This window comes from Procambarus clarkii, chromosome 81 (assembly GCF_040958095.1).
Source record: "Procambarus clarkii isolate CNS0578487 chromosome 81, FALCON_Pclarkii_2.0, whole genome shotgun sequence".
Classification (NCBI taxonomy): Eukaryota; Metazoa; Arthropoda; class Malacostraca; order Decapoda; family Cambaridae; genus Procambarus; species Procambarus clarkii.
The window spans coordinates 4493688-4515821 of record NC_091230.1 but is presented as its reverse complement, the minus strand read 5'-3'; the positions used below and the strand labels follow the sequence as shown (position 1 = coordinate 4515821).

General features: G+C 47.9%; 1 protein-coding gene across 3 annotated transcripts in view; it reads left to right on the top strand.

Moving 5' to 3' along the window:
* senju (UDP-galactose transporter senju) overlaps window positions 1-22134 on the top strand; it is a 207281-nt gene that overhangs the window by 175768 nt on the left and 9379 nt on the right. For all 3 annotated transcript variants that reach the window (XM_069315610.1, XM_069315609.1, XM_069315608.1), the window contains one exon: window positions 17485-17682. In XM_069315610.1, coding sequence (XP_069171711.1) covers window positions 17485-17673 — 189 coding nt within the window. In that variant the 3' untranslated portion in view covers window positions 17674-17682. The remainder of the gene's footprint in view (window positions 1-17484; window positions 17683-22134) is intronic.

Genomic DNA, 22134 nt, shown 5'->3' with positions numbered 1-22134 from the left:
AAAGAAGAAGAGATATTTGACATCCAGTACCTTCCTCCCTTGGGAAAGAGTGATCACGTCCTGTTAGACATTGATTATGCTTTAAGATATCATCTAGAAGAAAATGGGGACATTGAAACAGTTGATAAACTCGATTTAAGGAGAGGACACTATGAGGAACTTCAAAATTTTTTTAATGAGTGTAATTGGACAGAATTGTTGCTAGGCAGGGAAGTAAATGAAATGTATGCCAAATTTTTAAAAATATACGAGGAAGGCACACAAACATTCATACCAAAACAGAGGTGCAGGGCCAGAAAACAGGATTGGTTCGACAGAAATTGTGAGAGGGCAAGAGACCAAAAGACACAAAAATGGAATCAGATAGGAAGAGGCCAAACCCTCAAACGTACCAGCGATACAAAGATGCGAGAAACAACTATACGGCAGTAAGGAGAGAGGCAGAAAGAAATTTTGAAAAGGGGATAGTGGATAAATGTAAAACAGAACCGGGCCTATTCTACAAATTCATAAACAACAAATTGCAGGTAAAGGATAATATCCAGAGGTTGAAAATGGGAAACAGATTCACGGAAAATGAAAAGGAAATGTGTGAAACATTAAATGAAAAGTTCCAAAGTGTGTTTGTACAAAATGAAATCTTCAGAGAACCAGACACAATGGGAATTCCAGAGCACAACATAGAGCGGATAGAGGTGTCTAGAGATGAAGTGGAAAATATGCTCAAGGAGCTCAGTAAGAACAAAGCAGCTGGCCCAGATGGAGTTTCACCATGGGTTCTGAGAGAATGTGCATCTGAGCTCAGCATTCCAATTCACCTGATCTTTCAGGCATCCCTGTGTACAGGAATCGTAGCAGACGTGTGGAAACAGGCTAACATAGTTCCAATCTACAAAAATGGCAGCAGGGAAGACCCCCTCAATTATAGACCTGTATCATTGACAAGTGTAATAGTGAAAGTATTGGAAAAACTAATCAAAACTAAATGGGTAGAACACCTGGAGAGAAATGATATAATATCAGACAGACAGTATGGTTTTCGATCTGGAAGATCCTGTGTATCGAATTTACTCAGTTTCTATGATCGAGCCACAGAGATATTACAGGAAAGAGATGGTTGGGTTGACTGCATCTATCTGGACCTAAAAAAGGCTTTCGACAGAGTTCCACATAAGAGGTTGTTCTGGAAACTGGAAAATATTGGAGGGGTGACAGGTAAGCTTCTAACATGGATGATAAATTTTCTGACTGATAGAAAAATGAGGGCAGTAATCAGAGGCAATGTATCGGAATGGAGAAATGTCACAAGTGGAGTACCACAGGGTTCAGTTCTTGCACCAGTGATGTTTATTGTCTACATAAATGATCTACCAGTTGGTATACAGAATTATATGAACATGTTTGCTGATGATGCTAAGATAATAGGAAGGATAAGAAATTTAGATGACTGTCATGCCCTTCAAGAAGACCTGGACAAAATAAGTATATGGATCACCACTTGGCAAATGGAATTTAATGTAAATAAATGTCATGTTATGGAATGTGGAATAGGAGAACATAGACCCCATACAACCTATATATTATGTGAGAAATCTTTAAAGAATTCTGATAAAGAAAGAGATCTAGGAGTGGTTCTAGATAGAAAACTATCACCTGAGGACCACATAAAGAATATTGTGCAAGGAGCCTATGCAATGCTTTCTAACTTCAGAATTGCATTTAAATACATGGATGGCGATATACTAAAGAAATTGTTCATGACTTTTGTTAGGCCAAAGCTAGAATATGCAGCTGTTGTGTGGTGCCCATATCTTAAGAAGCACATCAACAAACTGGAAAAGGTGCAAAGACATGCTACTAAGTGGCTCCCAGAACTGAAGGGCAAGAGCTACGAGGAGAGGTTAGAAGCATTAAATATGCCAAAACTAGAAGACAGAAGAAAAAGAGGTGATATGATCACTACGTACAAAATAGTAACAGGAATTGATAAAATCGACAGGGAAGACTTCCTGAAACCTGGAACTTCAAGAACAAGAGGTCGTAGATTTAAACTAGCTAAACACAGATGCCGAAGTAATATAAGAAAATTCACCTTCGCAAATAGAGTGGTAGATGGTTGGAACAAGTTAAGTGAGAAGGTGGTGGAGGCCAAGACCGTCAGTAGTTTCAAAGCGTTATATGACAAAGAGTGCTGGGAAGACGGGACACCACGAGCGTAGCTCTCATCCTGTAACTACACTTAGGTAATTACACTTAGGTAATTACACACACACACACACACATATATATATATATATATACATACATACATACATACATACATACATACATACATACATATATACATATACAGGCATACCTCAGTTTAAGAGTTTAATTGGTTCCTGGAGACGCCTCGTATTCCGAAAACTCGCATTCCGAAGCTAATTTCCCGATAAGAAATAAAGGGAAATGAATTAATCCGTTCCTGACTACCCCAAAAACCCCACATCAAACTTAATTTTTAGACCAAATTCATCTAAATAAACCTACAAAACTATGTTCCAGTTATTACTTACCTTGCTGTTGAATGCTCTAGGTGTATGGAAGATGGTGAGGAGGGGGGAGGAGGAGAGGAGTTACTGTTTGGAAGGGGAGTCCCCTTCCATTATCACATCAGGCAGTGAAGACCTTTCTGGTGTGCTCTCCCTGGGACGTTTTATCTGAGTGCCACTAGGTCCTGGTTGAGGCTCACTGCTCGATTTCCTCACCACAAATCTGTCCAAACCCTGGCTTTCTCACAAATAATGGCCTCCGAAACACTGTCACCCCTTAACTCCTTGTCGTGTATCCAAATTAATAACAACTTTTCCACTTCAAATATTTGTGGTCTTTGTTTCGTTATTGTTCTGACTCCTTTTTCCACTTTAGCACTCATAATCTCATTTTTCTTCTTAAGTATAGTGCATATTGTTGATGTGGCTTTGTTGTACTGCCTACAAAGTTCAACAACACGTGTACCGTTCTCATGCTTCTGAATGATCTCTTGTTTCTCCTCTATTGTCATCCTCACATGGGCTTTCTGGCCTTTATCCTTACCACTGGCTTTCTTGGGACCCATGGTGAGATATATAATAACAAATTGTATAGTCAAATCACCAAAAATCCAACAAAACACTAAAAATCCGCGAGAAGAATTGATGTGGGGTAGTCACTGGGCGCGAGACAATGGTAAACTGAGGGGCGGAGGGGTGGAGGGGCGACGATCGCCGAACCACCACGCGCTAGGTCGGCCTGTACGCGTATCAACAAACTCGCGTCCCGAGGTAACCCTCGCCTTCCGAGACATATTTTTCGAGGAAATCCTGCTCGTCTTCCGAAAAACTCGCATACAGGGACACTCGCATTCCGAGGTACCACTGTATAAATATAAATAAATAAATATAATATTTTCTCCGGGAAGCCCCTTCCGGGAGAGGGAAGGGGGAGCCCCAGATATCTCGCGCCAGCTATCCACCGACAGTTCTCAGGCTGATGCTAGAGGAGGAGGTTGTGTGCTTGGCTCCTGTGTTTCCAGCACTGTGCCTTGAGTGTGGTGGCTGTCTTCCAGGGGTGCGAGAACTAAGGTTATCGTCCCTAAGTGCCCTGTAAGTACTGCCCTTGGAGCTTGGGGTTGCCTTCCACAAGTTCCTCGGGGTCTGCCTTTGCTAGGCCATATTACTGCTCGGTTTTTGGCTGCCCTATGGGTGCTTAGGGGTTTTGTCTTCCTAGTTTACCTAAGGGTAAGAGGCAGTTTGCACTGGTGGGGGTGTAGGGTACTGCGCAGCTTGTTTTCACCGCTTACAGCAGCCGGCTCTGTTCCTTGGGGTATGTTGTCCTCTTGTTTTTTGTTTTTTTTTTTTGCCATGTAGGGGGGTCTGCCTTGCTTCCCCCTTTTTTGTGCCTGACCTGTGCGCTGTTTTCTTCTGATGGTGCCCCCTGCTAGGTCCTCATGAATGTACAATTCCCTGGGGTTCAGCTTTAGACAGTTGTTTGGTAGTTTTGGGTACCAGTTAGCAGTACCCTGCCTGGGATTACCTGGTCGTGAGTTTTCATTAAGAGCTCAGGACCCTGGGAATTCCCTAGGGGGCGAGTGGGTCCGATGGATGTGTCCCCGGAGTCTCCCCACGCTTCGTGCGAGTTCGAGGGTTGCTCAGTCCCCTTGACTCAGGGTGATCCTCACGGTTTTTGCCTCAGTCACGCTGCATGTTGGGTCAGTGACATCTTCAACCTGGTGTGGGATATCTGGGGCTTGACTCAATTATTTAATTATTTAATTAATCAAATTAATAACGAAGGACCACCCACTTTTGAGAAAAGAGGGAAACTAATAAAAAGTGATCATTGGAAACACAAGGAAGAACCATTGTCTATGGATAAATATTAGAAAGAATAATCACTTAAGTAAATAATGGACTGTATGGTTAATTAACTAAAGTCAGAGCCTCAAACACCTACATTGGGGGGGTATTGCTAGAACTTCATATACGTCTAGGAACTAGTGTGGTTCGTGCACCAGTTCATTGTTGAATAAAGAATATTGTGACCAAAATATTATAGAATCAATAGGTAAATACAAATAGAAAATATTAATGATTATTAGAATTAGAGAGCAATCATCTAAATAAACACATTTTATCTCCAGTTCACTTGACAAGCATTCAATATGATAATATCATGAACATGTAGAATAAATTGGAGTAATTAAATGTGTACAAAAAATCTTAGCTTTAACCCTCAAACTGTGCATATCATATATAAATGATATCAGTGACAAAACCGAAACCGCGCACATCATTTATATATGATTTCGTGTCTAGCGCTATAATTTAAACTCCCCGCCTGGGATAGGGGCAGCTATAGTACAGCCACGACTGATAGTTGCCAGATGCCACCTAGAAAAAAAATCCAGGCCAACATTCTTGGGTGTTACAGCGTCAGTATTGAGCAAGCCACCAAGGCTGGCGCACGCAGCACGAGCTCACAGCACCGCTGTTCAGCTTGTGACCACAGCATCACCTACAAATACCATAATATATATGATACTGCTATTATTTAGCAGTGAGAGTATTACTGAAGCCCCCTGACTGTGATAAAACTGACCAGGATTCTGATAATAGCAGGATTGTGGTGATATTTAGCGCTGTGCTCCATGGAGGGAGGCGTAAGGCTGTGCGAGGGAGGGTTGTGGCGTCGTCTTCTGACTGTGTATGGCCACCATTTATTGACTGCACTCACCATACCAGCTTAGTGGTTCGATATGGTGAACACAAATGTAGATACTTATATATAACGTGTGTATAGAGTGTGATAACAGCGAGAGGAGTAGGTTGGGAGCCGCCATTTTGGTGAGGGAGGAGCGTCGTTTGCACGTCTTGGCATGGTGTTTACTGATGGCCACTATGGTCTTTGGGCACCATACCAGCTTATTTGTTCAGGTATGGTGAATAAAACAGGTAGATACTTATATATAATATGTGTATATAGCGTAATAACACCACAAACAATATTGTTGAAGGACAAATATTAGTGCGTCTGGCCTTGAGGGCGGCCGCCGATCAGCTGACTGTGTGAGTAGCTACGTCTTTGTGGCCTTTACTCACCATACAAGCTTAGATGTAGTTATGGTGAACAAAACATGTAAATACGTATATATAACGTCTGTGTATAGTGAATAAATACAGAAAGAGTATTGTAGGAGGTGAATGAGGGTGAGTGAGGTGGTGTTGAGGGAGGGAGTGGCAGTGAGTGGCTCGCTGGTGTTTGGCGGTCACTCCTCGTTGCTTTTTGACACACAAGACCAACTTAGTAGTTCGTTATGGTGTACAAAACATGCAAATGCTTATATATAACCTGTGTATATAGTGTAACAACAGCAAAACTATTTGTTTATTGTTTTATGAACATAATAATTGAATCACTAATATGCACACCATAATTTTGAGTACAGCGATGGTTCACACATTTTATAATATAAATATACCACAATTCACTGTATGGAATAATATTACTGCAAAAAACTAAGAAAAAATCAATCAGACACATTGAAATAATTAGGTAATAATATATTTGTGGCAACTGCCGTCTGACAGCTTGGGCGGAGTAGACCTCATCTGGCGAAGGCTCTGCCAACGCCCCTTTTTTGCCACATTTCCCTACCCTATTGCGGCTAAAATATGCCACCTACGATTTTTTTGTTATTTTTTCCGTGATCAGGGAACAAAAATGAACACTTCTATAAGACGAAAGAATTTTTTGGATTTTTTTTTTTTTTGTTGCGCCTGTGGGTGTGAATTCCATTTGGGCCCCTAGCTGTTTGAGGGTTAAGACGATTTCTATGGCATCGTTCACGCCTCGTCATCTCAGGATCTCCACATAGAAGCCCTTAGAGGTGAATAAGACGAATGTAGTTAACGGCTCGTTGACTCCTCACATACGAGCTGTAATTTAAAGGATATTACGTAGCATTGAACTAGGCTACTTAAATCTCTATATTTATGAAATAGAAAATAAAGATTAGTGCGGTACTAACGTTGGATTTTTAGTCGTCTTTCGATGTCACGACAGACTGCCCACGAAATATACAATCTCTAATGATGCATCAAGAAAGAAATATATACTTATCGACGGGTGCAGTGTATGCTGAAGTCTGCCGGTATCACGTCTCAGTCTCAAACTTCCACAATGTTGTACACGTGGTTGAGAGTTTGGCTTGAATATCGACGCGTTATTATTTGACCGAGCACTGTAGATCACGTAGATTCGTAGAAGAATAATTATTCGTTCTAAGTTGAGTACCAGTGTAATTCTTGCTGATAATCCCAACGTCACGTGTCTCAGACTCTGACGCCACGACTTTCTGTCCAAATATGTATGCTCTCGTTGCTCACTCCGCAACACGAGCTTGGCCCACACACACACACACAATGGCGTCTCCCCCTCAACCCGCGTCCCGCATTCACCACAGAAATTATTTATCACGAATAATACTATTTCGCACAATTGTGGTTGAAATACTTTAATAAAGACTGGGTTGTGATTCTAGGGATTTAAATATTATTGCTTTCTCGTCTTATGGTGGTAAACGAGAAATGGAGAAGATTATAGTTTTCTCCATGGCATTCACGCGTGACAGAAAAACTATTACTTGATAACAATTGTAACTAAAAACTCTCGGTTTAGAATTATTTGGGAGTTATGTTATCCATAAATAATTATCACACGGAATACTGATGATTTTAGAGAATCACATTCAATTTTCTAACACACTGGCAATAAATGTGTTTAACTAGATATAATCTGACGCAATACTGATGCTTGGTTTCGTAAGAATTCCAGCATCCATATGTAGATATAATGGTTAGTTTATGTGAACATTACTGTTAGTAAGTTTTAGTGACTACTGTAGTTAGTATATATTAATACTGATTTATTATAATACAATAGTATTGTATTAGTGTTGGAAATTTCCAACACCTGGAGTCATGTGAGTTCTGTTGCTTGCTCGTGACTCAGTTTACCCAATCTCAAGATGATGATCTACGGGTACAGGCGGCGCAGGCGTTGTATGCTCGTTTTTGGTTGTTGCAACGTACTAGGCTGGTTGCTCACCCGGATGCCCTGAGGCTGCCCCGTTTTGCTTATGGGGGACCTCGGACTTAGGGGTGGGGGTCGCTTCGACCTTGGTTCAGTCCTTTCCCTGCAGTGGTGCGTCCTGGTCCACCCCTTCCCACCCTGCTTCCGGCCCCAAAACGTCTGAGGGTTTCGGAGTCAAGCAGGGTTTAGATGGTCTCGAGTCTCGGAGGATTCTCCTTCCAGTGTGGCGACGGAGGCATTCGAGTCCACTCTTCCTGCTGAAGCCTCTAGGTCTGACCGGTGGCCCCCCTTTTGTTCGGCTTACTCGGCTGCACCAGTTTTTTCTTTAGGGCCCGGTGCTCTGAGGGATGACTCGACCCCGGGTCCCGAGGAGGGGATCTTGGGGCTGGGGAGGGGCTGACTTGGGGGCCTTGGGCCCCACTGGACCCAGCCTGGGTTTTTTAACCCTTGGAGTGGGGCTTATTGTTACAAGGAGTGAGGTTCTCTTTTCCCCCCCTCTGCGTACGAGTTGGATTTGGCGTCTGCCCCTCCCTGAATTTGATTTCGTGTTCCCTCGGGTGCGTCAGTTCCATCTTTCCGGAGGTTTTCGACTTCCTGCATCCAACCATCTGCGGTGCGAGCTGCCCTGGCGTCTTACCTCCTGTGTGACCTGGCTTACGCCTCAGTGATGGATACATCGTCTTTCAGGTTTGGGAATTTGTTCTCTTTCTGGGTCCGATACGAGATTCTGGAGTCGTCCTGGCTGGTGGACTGTCCTATTTCTGCAGCTCCATGTGCAGGTTCCTTCCCTGTCGGCTGTACAGGTGGCCGAAGACTCGTGTGCCTGGGGCTTCTTGGCTTCAGCCTTGCGTTTCTTTTCCCTCCTGGAGCTGTCTGCGGACTGGCTTGAGGAGGATGTGGAGGCGTTTGGGGCCATTCCTGGGTCTAGCGCCTAGCGCCAAGGCAGACAATGCACGCACCTTAGGCGCGTCCATTGTCTGCCTTGTTGAAGCTGTTTGCGTCGATCCTGCGGGATGCGATGTCACTGTTTTATGCCTCCTGGCTCACGTGTCGGCAGGCGTTGCTTGCTTCCTTCTTGGAATCTGCTTGGGCCCCTGGCTCTTAGAATGTCTTTGCCTTTTTCTGGGGGGAGCCCCTACGGCTCCCCGGAGCTATCCATGGCTGATATGGATACCCTAACTATTTTGCATCAGTCGATGTGGGTGGAGTTCTAGGCCTACTGGGGACCACGAGCCAGAATCTGGCCCCCTCAGAGGCATGGAGAGCAATGGCCCATAGAATTGCACATGTGATTTGGAGCATTTTATATCTGCCATCGACCGGGACAGGCACCCAGAAAGGTAAGTGCCACAAAACAAACCCCCTATTCTGGTTAACAACAGAAATCGACAAACGAGTGGACAGAACTCCCCCAGAAAAACGAACTAACAAGCATGACGTCACACGAGCCGCACTGCATGTCTGCGCAGCTCCCCCCTCCTTGGGAGGGGGAAGGGGGAGCCCCAGACCCCCGCCCCAGTTCCTCGGCTCATGGGATAGTGCATGGTCGTGTGGCTCCAGCTCCGGTCTTGTCTCAGTGCTGTGACTTGTTTGCAGTGCTGCTCTTACGGTGGTCGTGTGAGCTGGGAGTAGTATTCTCAGGTACTCGGGCTGCATGTATTTAGGGTCACCTTCCCAGAGTGCCCTGTAAGTACCGCCCTTGGGGCTTGGGGTTGCCTTCCACAAGTCACCTTGGGTCTACCTCTGTTGGCTTTTCGCTGCTTGGTGTTGGGCTGCCCTGAGTGTTTGGGGGTTTTCCTCCCTTGTTTGCCTTGGGGTAAGTGGTAGTTATAGCACTGGTGGGGCGCAGGGTACTGCGTAGCTAGTTTTCACCTATGACAGCGCCTGGCTCTGTTCCCTCTGGGTACATTGTCCACTTGTGTGGTTTTTCTTTTATATTTGTTTTTGCCTGGTATGGGGGTCTGCCTTGTGTTCCCCCCCCCCCCTTATATTAGGGTCGTTTGTGTGGTGGCACCCCCTGTTTCGCCCTCACGGGTAGACACGTCCCGTGGGTTCAGCTTTAGCAGTTTGCTTGGTAGTTTGGGGTGCCAGTTAGCAGTGCCCTGCCTGGGATAACCCTTAGCAGACCCAGTCTAGGGGCCCTGGGAAACCCCCTGGGGGCTCTCAGGTCCAATAGTAGAGACCCTTGCGTCTCCTCTCGTTTTGTGCGAGTTGAGGGTTGCTCTGTCCCTTTGTCTCAGGGTGACTCTCCTTGTTTTTGCCTCCGTCATGCTGCCTGTTGGGTCGGTGACACATTCGACCCTGAGTCCTGCGAGCTTTGTTGCTTGTTCGTGACTCCATTCACCCAGTCTGCTGATGAATTCCCGTGGGTGCAGGCAGCTTGCACGTTGCGGGGTAGGTTGTTGCAACGCACTCAGGTTTGTCGCTTCCCCGGACGCCCCGATGCTGCCCCGCTTTGTGTAGGGACCCAGACTTGGGGGTTTTGGTTGCTTCGGCCTTGGTTTCTTCCGCGCCCACCTTGTTTTTTCCCCTCCTGCTTCCGGCCCCTACGCATCTGCAGACTTCAGGGTCGGGGCGGGGTTAGAGGTTCTGAGACTTGGGCAGTTTCGGGGGTTGCCCCGTCCGGGGTAGCTGCGGGGGCATTCGAGTCTGTTCCTCTGGCCGATGCTCCAGGGTCTGACCAGTGGGCCAGACCCCGCTCTTCCAGTTCTTCCAGCTCCTCTCCAGCGAGGAGAGCTCTTCCAGCTCTCTTGGCTGCCCCGGCTTTTTTTTTGTGGGGCCGGGGCTTTGGAAGTTGACTCGGCCCCAGGGCCTGGTGTAGAGGCTCCTGGGGTTGGTGAGGAGCGGCCTTGTGGGCCTTGGGCTCCATTGCGCCCCCACCTGGATTTCCGTCCTTCTGAGCGGGGCTTACTGTTGCAAGGAGTGGGGTTTTCTTTTCCCCCCTCTGCGTACGATTTGGGCCTGGGTTCTGCTCCTTCCCGGGTTCTGTTCCATGTCTCTGCGGTTTCTTCGGTTCCGTCTTCAGGAGGTTTTCGGCTACCCGCGTCTCTTCGCCTACGGTGCGATTGGCCTTTGCGGCCTACCTCCTGCGTGTCCCGGAGTTTGCCTCCATACTGGTTCCTTGTAGCCGTTTGGGCTCCTTGTAGCCGTTTGGCCCCTCGCTCTTTTCTTTCTCCAATCCGTGCCCCGTTGCTTTGGGGGTGTTCTGGAGTGCCGCTGTTGGGAAGTCACAAGGTTTTTCCCTGCCTTTTAGGGTGGGGAGCCTTCTTCGTTGCTCCCCTCCTCTCCAACATGGGCGCCCTGGCCGCCTCCGGTGGCTACGTTCTCATAGGCTTGCGTCATGGCCCTTCAGCGCCTATGTTCTGCAGGTGAGTTGGTGCGGTCTGGCGTCTCCTTCGTCCTGACGCTGTTTTTGTTTTGGGGAGTATTGAGAACGTGGACTGTACCAACCGAAGTGCTTACTGCAAGGCTGTTGGCCCATACAGGGCAACTCTTGTTCTCACCACCTGATTCCTTTCTCGGTTCACGGGTGACTGCAGGTGGCCTCTTGGCCCTTCCGAGGCGGCTCCTGCCTGTACTCATCCTGCCCCTCTCCTATGCTTGTCTAACCTTGCTTGAGTTTGGGGCCCTGCCTCCACCTTGTTCCTCGGTGCAACGGTGGGGGTGCCTGTTTGGTGGTACGTTTTCCTGTGTCGAGGGTGTTTTGTGCTCGCCTCCTTGTGCTTGCAGGATTGGGTTCTGGCTCCTTGGTTCCGCCTCTCCCCTGTCGTTTGCCTGACGAGCGGATTCTGTGCTTCATGGGCGCTCTCGTCTCTGCTCTTGGGGCTGTGTATGGGGTCAGCCCAAGTTGGGCTGCCTAATGTGTTTCTTCGATTGCCTGTTACACTGCACATGTTTCTTCCACTGTCCCTGAGGCTCGGTTGGGTCCTCGGTTTCCGACTGTGTCCCCTTGTGTTCCATTCGTGTCACGATTTATCTTTATCTTCCCTGTCGCTTCCTCTGGGAGTGTGGTGACGTTTTGCTGCGGTTTTGGTACTGCGGCTGCGTGTAGGGGTTGGTTGTGGCATTTTGTTCGGCCCTTCCGTGCTCCCTCTGGGGCCCTCCTTCCTTGCCGATCTTGCTGTGCCGGGCCTGGTTTTTCCGTGTTCCTTGGATTCTCTGTCCTGTCCTCGTTGTCCTCGCCTCGTTGTGCTGGCTGGGGATGAGCTTGGGGGTCTTCGTCTCGCCCCTCGCCTATCCTCCGGTTTCAGTTCAAGTTCCAGAGCCCAGTGGGCTCCCTTCCTTAGTGTTTTTCACGGCTGCCCCGGGGTTTTTCTTGACGCTGGGGCTTTGGGGGGACAGCTCGGCCCCGGGGCCTGCAGGGTGGGTTCCCGGGGCTGGGGTGGGGCTAACGTGTGGGGCCTCAGGCCCCATTGGTCCCCGCCGGGGTTTTTCTACCCCTCTGGGCGGGGCTTGCGATTTTGTGGAGTGGGGTTTTTCCGTTCCCCCTCTCCACACATGCTTTTTGGGCGTCGGCCCCTCCCTGGGCTCGGTTTCCTTGTCCATTATGCCCGTTGCTTCTGTCCTGTCGGTGGATGCTTTTCTACGGTCTTCGCCCCTTTTTTCCAGGACGGGCCTTCTCCGTGATGTCCCCCTCTTTTTGGGATTCTGCATGACTTTTGGTCTCGGGTGCGACAGGGTTTTTGTGCCTTCATCCTTTGTGTTTGCTTCTTTTTGTTCTCGAAGGTTCGGGACGGTTTTGCTCCTTCCTGTTTTCTGGTACATCTGTCGTCGTTCGGTTGAGCTTCCCTCCGGTCCTTTCTAGGGCTTGTGGGTCCTATTCCAGGCAGCTTCTGGGTGTTTGGCCTTCTTGTTCTTTTGTTCATATCTCTTCTCTTAGTGCTGTCTCAGCGCTGCTCGTTTTCCTGGGGGCGATTTCGCTTCTCTTAATGAGTGTCTTTTCGCTCCTGCCCTTCTGCGGGATGTTGATGCGGGGCGGCTCCTTATGTGGGTTCCTTCCCTGTCGGCTGCACTTGTGGTGGTGGACTTGCATGCTTGTGGCATTTTGGTTTTGGTCCTGCATTTCTTTTCTCAACTGGGGCTGTCATAGGATTGGCTTGCGGAGGATGTAGAGGCACTTGGGGCCGTTCCTGGGTCTGGCACCTTGGTTTCTGCTGCTAGCTTTTGGTATCGATGTTCCTTCTGCGCCGTTTCGCAGGCTGTCTCATGTGTTGTTTCACCTCCGGCCTGCTCATGCACTGCCTGTGCCGTCCTGGTCTTTGGACAGGGTTCTCTCCTGTTTTTCTTCTCCTTGGTTGTTGTGTCTCCTCGGTTCAGGTTTGCTTTGCTTCGGCTCTCTTGTTATGTTGGCATTGTCCTCCGGGCGTCATGTGGCAGAGCTTCATGCTCTTCTCAGGTGCAGTGGTTTTTGGCTCCTATGGTCGTGGTCATAGGTTTCTTCGTCTGCAGCCGTTCTCCCTTTTTCTGGCGAATGATGTGCCTGCTGCTTTCCGGAGGGGTCCTTGAGTTGTTGTCTCGACTTCGTGTTGAGGAGTGGTGCACCGACTGCCTCCCGGGTATGTCCCCTTGTTTTCTTAGGTAGTCTTTGGTGAAGTAGCTCCGGGGAGCCGTAGGGGCTCCCCGCAGAAAACCAGCGTTGAATGTAATGAAACGCCATTTTCTAGGTGAGTCCCGGAGGCTCCCCGGCACCCTCCCGCCCTCCGGTCAGCATTTTTTTTCAGGGTTTTGATATCCAGCCTCAGAACTGGGGCGGGGATCGGGGGCGAGGGGGTCTGGGTCTTCCCCCTTCCCCCTCCCGGGGAGGGGGAAGCTGCGCAGACATGCGACGCGGCTCGTGTGACATCATGCTTGTTAGTTCGTTTTTCTGGGGGAGTTCTGTCCACTCGTTTGTCGATTTTTGTTGTTAACCAGAATAGGGGTTTGTTTTGTGGTGCTTACCTTTCTGGGTGCCTGTCCCGGTCGATGGCAGATATAGACTGCTCCAAATCACATGTGCAATTCTATGGGCCATTGCTCCCCGTGCCTCTCTGAGGGGGCCAGGTTCTGGCTCGTGGTCCCCGGTAGGCCTAGAACTCCATCCACATTGACTGATGCAAAATAGTTAGGGTATCCATATCAGCCAAGGATAGCTCTGGGGAGCCTCTGGGACTCACCCAGAAAATGGCGTTTCATTACATTCAACGCTGGTCTTTTACCTTGCTGTTTGCTGTTTTTGCGGTGGCGCAGTATCTGCGAGCGGCTTTGGCTAGCTGTCGTCCGATGTCTGGCTTGTTGGTTCTCTGGGGGTCCCGGGAAGGGGGGGGGGCCTTCCTGGAGGGGTCATGCCAGGGCTCTGGGTTCCGCTTGTTGTGGTAGGCCACTGGTGCCAGTTTTGGAGCCAACGCTGCCTTCAGACCCGTCTTCGTTGTCAGCCTGGGGTGATTCATCCCATTAATGGGTCGATGGGGAAGTGGCATGCTGTGATTGCTTACGCTTGGTCCCATGATTTGTGGCCTTTTTGGGTAGTTTCCAGCAGCCTGTGGTGGCATTGGGTAGCCCCGCCACCTTCGGGGGGGGCTCAGGACTCACGGGACAGGCCTCTTCTCTTGAGCTCTGTTGGGTCATCTTGGAGTGGGTGCGCTTGAGCGTGGTCGAAACGACAACGTCTCTCGGATGGGTTTCCCGTCTGTTCCCAGTCCCAAAACAGGATAGTGCGGACCATTGCTCCTCCTTTCGGATGACTACTCTGTCCCAGGTCCGGCTTCTGTTGGAGCCGGGTGCTTGGATGGTGTGCCTGAACCTCCGGGACACGTATTGGCACGTCCCAGTTCATCAGGGGTTCAGGGACTGGCTCAGTTTTGTTGTGGGTCATCAGAGTTACTGCTTTCGTTGTCTCCCATTCGGTTTGAACTTGGCATCTCCCATTTTCACACTCCTTACCCCGGGTCGTCGTGGTCCATCTGCGTCTCTTTAAGTGTTAGCCCAGGCCTGGTTTAAGGCGTTGCTTACTCGGTGTCCGAATCCGAGGGTCTTCCTGTAGCTCCGCCTTTTTCAGCAGATCAGTCCACTTCAGTACATGGCTGGTTCGATCTTCTCCGCTCTTCTCATTTGGTCTTTTTGACGCGGGATTATCACCACTTGTATGGTGATCAGGTGGCTTTGTTGATGGTGTACCACCTGCGAGTTTTGTCTCGGCAGCAATATGAAGTTTCCTGGCGATCTTTTCATCACTTTTTGTCTCTTCGTAGGTTGTCTTCAATTTCTGATCATGTTCTTTTGTCCTTTCTCCCTTGTTTGTTTCAGGACCATCGTCTTATGCCAAATACTGTCGCCTCGTATCGTATGGAGCTGGCGGAGCCGCTTCAACTTGTGTTCGGGGTGGATGTCACTTCAGCTCCGTTCCACAAGATTTCTCGGGCATTGTTTCACCTCCGGCTTGGTGAGCCCTCCTGGTCTTTAGACTGGGTGCTCTGTTTTCTCTCTTCTTAGTTTTTGGTGGCCTCTTCGGTTCAGGACTGATTTTCTAAGGCTCTTTTCTTGTTGGCATTGGCCTCTGGAGGTCGGGTCATGGAGCTTCATGGTCTCATCTGTCGCAGGGGTTTCTGCTCTTTCGGTCCTGGTGGTCGGTTTGTTCGTTTGCACCCATCTCCTCCTTTTCTGGGGAAGAATGAGACTGTTCTTTTTCCATGGGGTCCTTGGGTTGTTGATGCTTGGTTGGTTTGGCCGGAGGGTGCATCATGTTTTGTGTCTGGTTGCGGCTCTTTGCCATTACTTGCTCGCCACGGCATCAGTGGCAGAGGACGTGCTTTGGGTTAGCCCAGTTTCCCTTCTTCCCTGTTCCAGGGTGTGGGTCTCCCAGGTCGTCCGCAGGATTATCCAGTTCAGCCAGCGATCTATCCCCGTGCCCATGACGTTCGTAAATTTGCGGCTTTGGCTGCAAACGCATGCGCCTAGGGTTTGTTTTTTGTAATATGTCCTGGGCTGACATTCAGGCATGGGGCTGTTTGAGATTGAACAGGGTTCTGGCCACATAGTACCTTGTTAATGTTCCTGGCCCTACACGGGCGTGTGTATCCGTGGGTCGCAGGTTGCAGCCAATTGTCTCGACTTGGTTGAAGAGCGAGTGGCGGCTGCCTCTCGGGTAAGTCCCTCTTTTACTTTATCTTTGGTTAGGTAGCTCCTGGGAGCTGAAGGGACTCTCCACAAAAAAAAACAACATTGAATGTAATAAAATGCCATTTTCTGGGTGAGACCCAGAGGATTCCCGGCATCCCTCCCACCCTCCACTCAGCGTTTTTTTCCCGTTTTTTATATTCAGCCTCTGAACTGGGAGTGGGTAGCTGGCATGGGAGGTCTAGGATCCCCCCCCATTCCCTCTCCCAGGGAGGGGAGAGGGAATGGGGGGGGGGATTTGCTTGTGTTTTGATTGTGGGAGTTCTGCTTGCTTGTTCGGCTTTCAGTTAGCAAGTTTTCACCAACTGTAGATTGTTTTGGGATTCTTACCTTTCTGGGTGCCGGAGCAGGTTGATGACAGATATAGACTGCTTCCAACTACACGGGGGTGTCTATAGGCCATTGCTCCTCGTGCCTCTCTGAGGGGGGGGGGGCTGGTTCTGGCTTGTGGTCCCCGATAGGCTAAAGAATTCCATTGATTAACTGTTGCCATGGTCTAATATATACACATCAGCCCGGTATAGCTCCGGGGCGCTCCGGATCTTGCCAAGAAAATGGCGTTTCATTACCTTCAATGCTGGTTTTTTATATCCATAGAAAATTTCAAGGTGTTTGCTTCAGTAAAGTATAAATTTCATGTAACAGAAACAGCTTATCCAGTACTGTACTTCCATAAGATTCACATAAATCTTGGAAATTTGGGAAAAGTTGTAGTTTCAAAAATAATGTTTTAATGTCATCAAGAAATTAAGTTTGCCTGTTTCAAATGAAAGGTTGTTCAGGTGTGCTTATGATACAGTACCACAGTTGGTGATTGTTGGTATTTTCTGATGGTGTTAAAGCAAGATTGGATGTAGCCAGTAACTGAATAGCTATTAATGAGTCTTAACAGGCTTCATGTCCCTGACACTAGTATATCAGTACAGTACATAACTATTACTTGGCCTTTCCTGAAATGTGTGTGTTATTATACCTTGGTTGAACTGTCCAATAGTAGCTGGAAAGTGTGGCTGGCAAATAACACTGGTGAGCCAGATGACACATTGAATTATGTGAGAAGGCACCGCTCTTCATACCACACTACTCTTCACGCATTACCAACCACACTCCTTCCTAACTTTTTACTTTCTCTTTCCTCTGTCCGTTTAATTCTTGCACTATTTCACTCCTCACCTCACACTCTATTACCATATTCTCTCATTCCAACTCTTACAGTCCTCACACAATTACACTCTTTACACTTATTCTGTTCAACTTTATCGCTAACGCTCCATACGCATCAAATATAACATGTTTGAAATATAAACTTGCACAGTTGCCAGCCTCTTTTGTATTTTACATTAATTCTAATAAGCTAATGTAGTGGACTTGAAAAAAAGTCTCGATTATTTCCTTATTACCTAATATTTGTTACAAACATAAAGACTACTATATAACATACTTATTACTTCAAATAACACTTGGAGCGCATATGAAAATAAAGTGTGAATGGGCTAGGGAAGTAGTGTCTTCAATCATTGCTCTGTCTAGCTGTATAATGACTTTGTTAACATATTGGTTCTTAATAGTATTTCTCTAATAGAATTAAAATCAAATTGTTCCAACAATGAAAATACAAAAATAAATTTAATTAAACAGCTGTATAATCTTATAATACTATTTGTATGTAGTTTTAAGCACATATAGCAATTCAAATATTGTGTATTTACCTTATAACAGATCATATTTGGTATTCCTGTCGACTGGTGGACTGCTGCAGCCATTACCCTTGTGATATATGCAACTTACATGTACGCTCAAAGCCCAGTGGTGAACAGAGGACGGCTTGATGAACTTGAAAAAGGAATGACCTCGGGGGAAGCGGAACAAGAAATGCTTGTCATAAATAGATCAATGACAGCTGTGTGAAGTTTTATGGTATGTGCAAAGCTTTTACATTTTTCAAACAAAATAAAGTTTCTATAGTTTTCTATCCATATTATGTATGACACTATCTTGCATGCTTCATAAATCATTATAGTTGAGTAGTGACCCAAAACTTTGAAAGTTGACAGTGGTGCTCATTTTTAAGAGAGGAGATAGATCACTTGTGCTGAACTACAGTATCTGTCAATTGACTTAACATGTTTTGTAGAAAAATTGCTTTAATCGATGATCACAAAATCATTTGTTTACATCTCGAGAAACAGAGTAATTAAGGATTTACATGAGGTAATTAAAACCTACTTGTGTTTAATAAATTTATTCTTATTCTTTTCAAGCATATTTCAAGCATGAGTGTGAAAATTACTAGGACATTCTATACCTAGACTTTGACAAAGCCTTTGATACTATGCCTCACAAAAGACTTATTAGAAAGGTAAAGATGCAGGGTATTGCAGTGCTATCCTAAGTTGGGTTACACCATGGTTATTTAAAAGGACACAGTGTTAGCACAAATGGAATTAAATCCAAGTTGGAAAGAGTTGCAAGTGGAGTTCCCCCAGGCTGTGTTCTGGAACTTATGTTGTTTACCATACATATGAATGATTTAGACAGGATTAAACAGCAGCATTTGTAAATGTTACAAAAATAGGGCAAGAAACCAAATTAGACATCTCAAAATTGCTACAATAAAGTTTAAATAGACTTTTAACATGGACAAAAGAGTGACAGATACAATGCTGAAAAATTTAGATTCTGAATCTAGTTAAAGATGATAATTACCAAATATCAGCTGGATAAAGGTGCTGGAATGGTGAAATTTAAAAAAGCTAAAAAGATTTGCAAGTCATGACTGGTAGGGATCTTTGGCCCAAAACTCAATGCAATAAATAGCATTGTGTTGCTATTGTCCCCCCCCCCAATGCTGGGGAAGCCCCTTTGGCTCTCAGAGCTTACCAGGCTGATATGCTAATGTCAGACTTTGGCATCAGTCATGTGTATGGAGTTCTGTGGGCCTACCGGGGACCACGAGCCAGAACCTGCCCCTCCCCAGAGAGGCAAGGAGAGCAATGGCCTATAGAAACCCCTGTGTGGTTGGAAGCATTCTATGTCTGCCATCGACTAGGTCAGGCACCCAGAAAGGTAAGCATCCCAAAACAAACCCCCTATTCTGGTGAAATTATTGCTACCAAAAGCCAAACAAGTGGATAGAACTCCCATAAAAGAAACTAGCAAAAGATCAGGACATCATACGTCGCTGTCTGTGCAGCTCCCCCCTCCCCGGGAGGGGGAAGGGGGAGCCCCAGACCCCTCACGCCGGCTATCCACCCGTCAGTTCTAAGGCTGATGCTAAAGGCTGAGGGCTTGTGCTCTGGCCCCGGTGGTTGTTTCAGCACTGTACCTAGTATGTGGTGACTGTCTTCTAGGTGGTGCATGAGCCGGGAGTGATTCTCCAATACTCGGGCTGCATGCGCCTAGGGTTTTCCTTCCCTAGGTGCCCTGTAAGTACTGCCCTTGGGGCTTGGGGCCACCTTCCACAAGTTCTTTGTGTTCTGCCCCTGCTAGGCCATTTACTGCTTGGTTTTCGGCGGCTGTTTGTGTGCTCGGGTGTTCTGTCTCCCCTGTTCGTCTTGGGGTAGGGGGCAGTTTGCACTGGTAGGGGCGCAGGGTACTGCGCAGCTTGTTTTCACTAATCACAGCGACCAGCGCTGTTCTGCCTGGGTACATTGTCCTCTTGCGGGGTTTTCTTTTTCTTTTTGTTTGTCTGCCTGGTGGGGGGTCTGCCTTGTTTCTTGCCCCCCTGTGTGCTGCATACTCTTCCTTCTTCCGGTGGTTCCCCCTGTTAGGTCCCCGTGAGTGTACACGTCCCGGGGGTTCAGTTCTTAGAAGGTTGTTTGGTAGACTTGGGCGCCGGTTAGCAGTACCGTGCCTGGGATTACCTGGGCATGAGTCCCCCGTTGGTAAACGCTCAGGACCCTGGGAAACCCCTAAGGGTGCTTGGGTTCAATGGATGTGGCCCCGGAGTCCCTCCTCGCTTTGTGCAGGATCGAGGTTTGCTCTGTTCCCTTGTCTCAGGGTGACTCTCATTGTTTTGCCTCCGTCTGCTGCCTGTGGAGCCGGTGGCACCTTCGGCCCAGAGCCCTGCGAGTTTTGTTGCTTGTTTGTGGCTCGATTACCCTGTCTTATGCTGACTATGCGGGTGCAGGCAGCATGGGCGTTGCAAGTTAAGTTTCATTGGTACAACGCCCTAGGTCGTTTACTCCCTGGGAACCCCGGGGCCACCCCGTCTTGGTTGTTGTGACGGGGCTTGGGGTGTTGGACGCTTCGGTTTTGTTCCTTCCTCACCCCTTTGTCTTCCCCTGTTATGGTCCCTCCCCCCCTTCATCCCTGCATCCGAATCCTTACCGTTCGTGGGTTCGGAGTTGGGGCGGGGCTTCGCTGGTATTGAGACTCGAGCGGTCTCAGGGATTTCCCCCTTCCGGGGTTGCGACGAGGGCATTCAAGCCTGTTCTTCCACCCGTGTTGTATGCATCTGCCAGTGGGCTCCCTTCCTTAGTATTTATCTGGTTGCCCGGGCTTTTTCTTGTGAAGCTGGTGCTTTGGGGGAACAGCTCGGCCCCGGGGCCTGCCTTGTGGGTTCCCGGGGCTGGTGAGGGGCTGACATTTGGACCCCTCCTGGGTTTTTCTACCCATTGGGTGGGGCTTGCGGTTACGAGGAGAGCGGTTTTTCTTTCCCCCCCCCCCCTCTCCATACATGTTTTTGGGAGTTGGCCCCTCCCTGGAATCAGTTCTTCGTCCCTTGGATCCGTCGGGTCCGTCCTGTCAGTGGGTATGTTTCTCCACCCTTCATGTTGGGAGGGTAGAGGTAACGGGCCTTCACAGTCATGTTCCCCTCTTCTTGAAGATCTGCATGACTTTTGGTCTCGGGTGCGACTTTGCCTTCCATGCCTTCGTGCTTCACGTTTGCTTCTTTATGTTCTAGAAGGATCGAGAAGGTTTTGTTTCTTCCCGTATTCTTGGAATGTCTGTCGCCTTCCGGTCCTTTCTGGGGCTTGCTGGTCATTCTCCAAGCTTTTCGTTTTTCGGTCCAGTTTTGTTTTTTCGTGTTTATTTCTTCTCTCTGTGCACTGTCCTGCGTTGCACAGGGTTGCCAGATTGGGCTCCTTGTAACCCAGTTTGGCTCTTTGTAGCCCAAGTTGGGAGCTGTGCTATGTTTCTTTTCGCTTCTTTCTGCTCTTTTCGACTATGGTCGAAAAGAGCAAGTTGGCGGCTGCCCTGTGTACTCTCATATGGGATTCGGTCGTTAACAACACTATTTTATCTATTTTTTAGTCACATTCGTGGTTTGTTTCTTTGGCTTGTGACTTCTGGCGACCCACATCTGGCATCCCTGCTGCGCATGAGCCGTGGTTGTTTGTTTTGATACGGGCGGTGTTCACGTGAGCTGGGGTTTGCATTCATTTTCTCTCGGGTGCTTCACCTCTCGCTCTTCTCCATTCTCCAGTCCATTCCCGGTAGCTCCTGGGAGTGTTCTGGATTACTGCTATGGGGCAGACGCAGGATTTTACCTGTGTATGGGTGTGGGGCTCCTCTGTTACCTCTACCCTCTTCTCCTGCATGTGCGGCTCTGCCTTCTTCCACTGGCAGTTCTCCCGGAATCTTCTCGGCTATGTTGGTTCGTGACACTTTCGTGCCTACGTTCTGCAGGTGAGTTTATGCGATCTGGCTTCTCTTTGGCCAGGCTCTGGTTAGTGATTTTTGGATACGAATATACGAACATCGGAACATAGGTGACTGCAGCAGGCCTATTGGGCCATACATGGCAGCTCCTATTTATACCCATCCTGTCCCACTCCTATGCATGTCCAGCCCATGCTTCAGTCCAGATAGGGGCCCTACCTCCACCAGGTTACGAGGTACAATGGTGTGGGTATATGTTATGGGGTAAGTGTTCCTGTCTGGATGTTCTGAAGTGACATTTTGCAGCAGTTTTCATACTGTGGATGTATGTGAGGGATTGGTTTTGGGTTTTTTGTTTGGACCTTCCGTGCTTCTTCCTGGAGCCTTACTTGTTCCTCTGGGTTAATGGTTGCCAGGGGGGTCATGGCCCTGTTGTTCATGGTCTTATCTGGGTCACACTTTCCTTGCATGTCTTGCAGTGCCTGGCTTAGACCTTCCGTATACATTGGTTCACTAGAAAGGAGATGAGAGAGATACCAAATAATATACACATGGAAAGTACTGGAGGGACAGGTCCCAAATCTGCAGAATAAAATAACGTACTGGAGTGAACGATATGGGAGAAAATGCAGAATAGAACCAGGGAAGAGCAGAGGTGCCATAGGCACAATCAGAGAACACTGTATAAACATCAGAGGTCCACGGTTGTTCAACGTCCTACCAGCGAGCATCAGAAATATTGCCGGAACAACCGTGGACATCTTC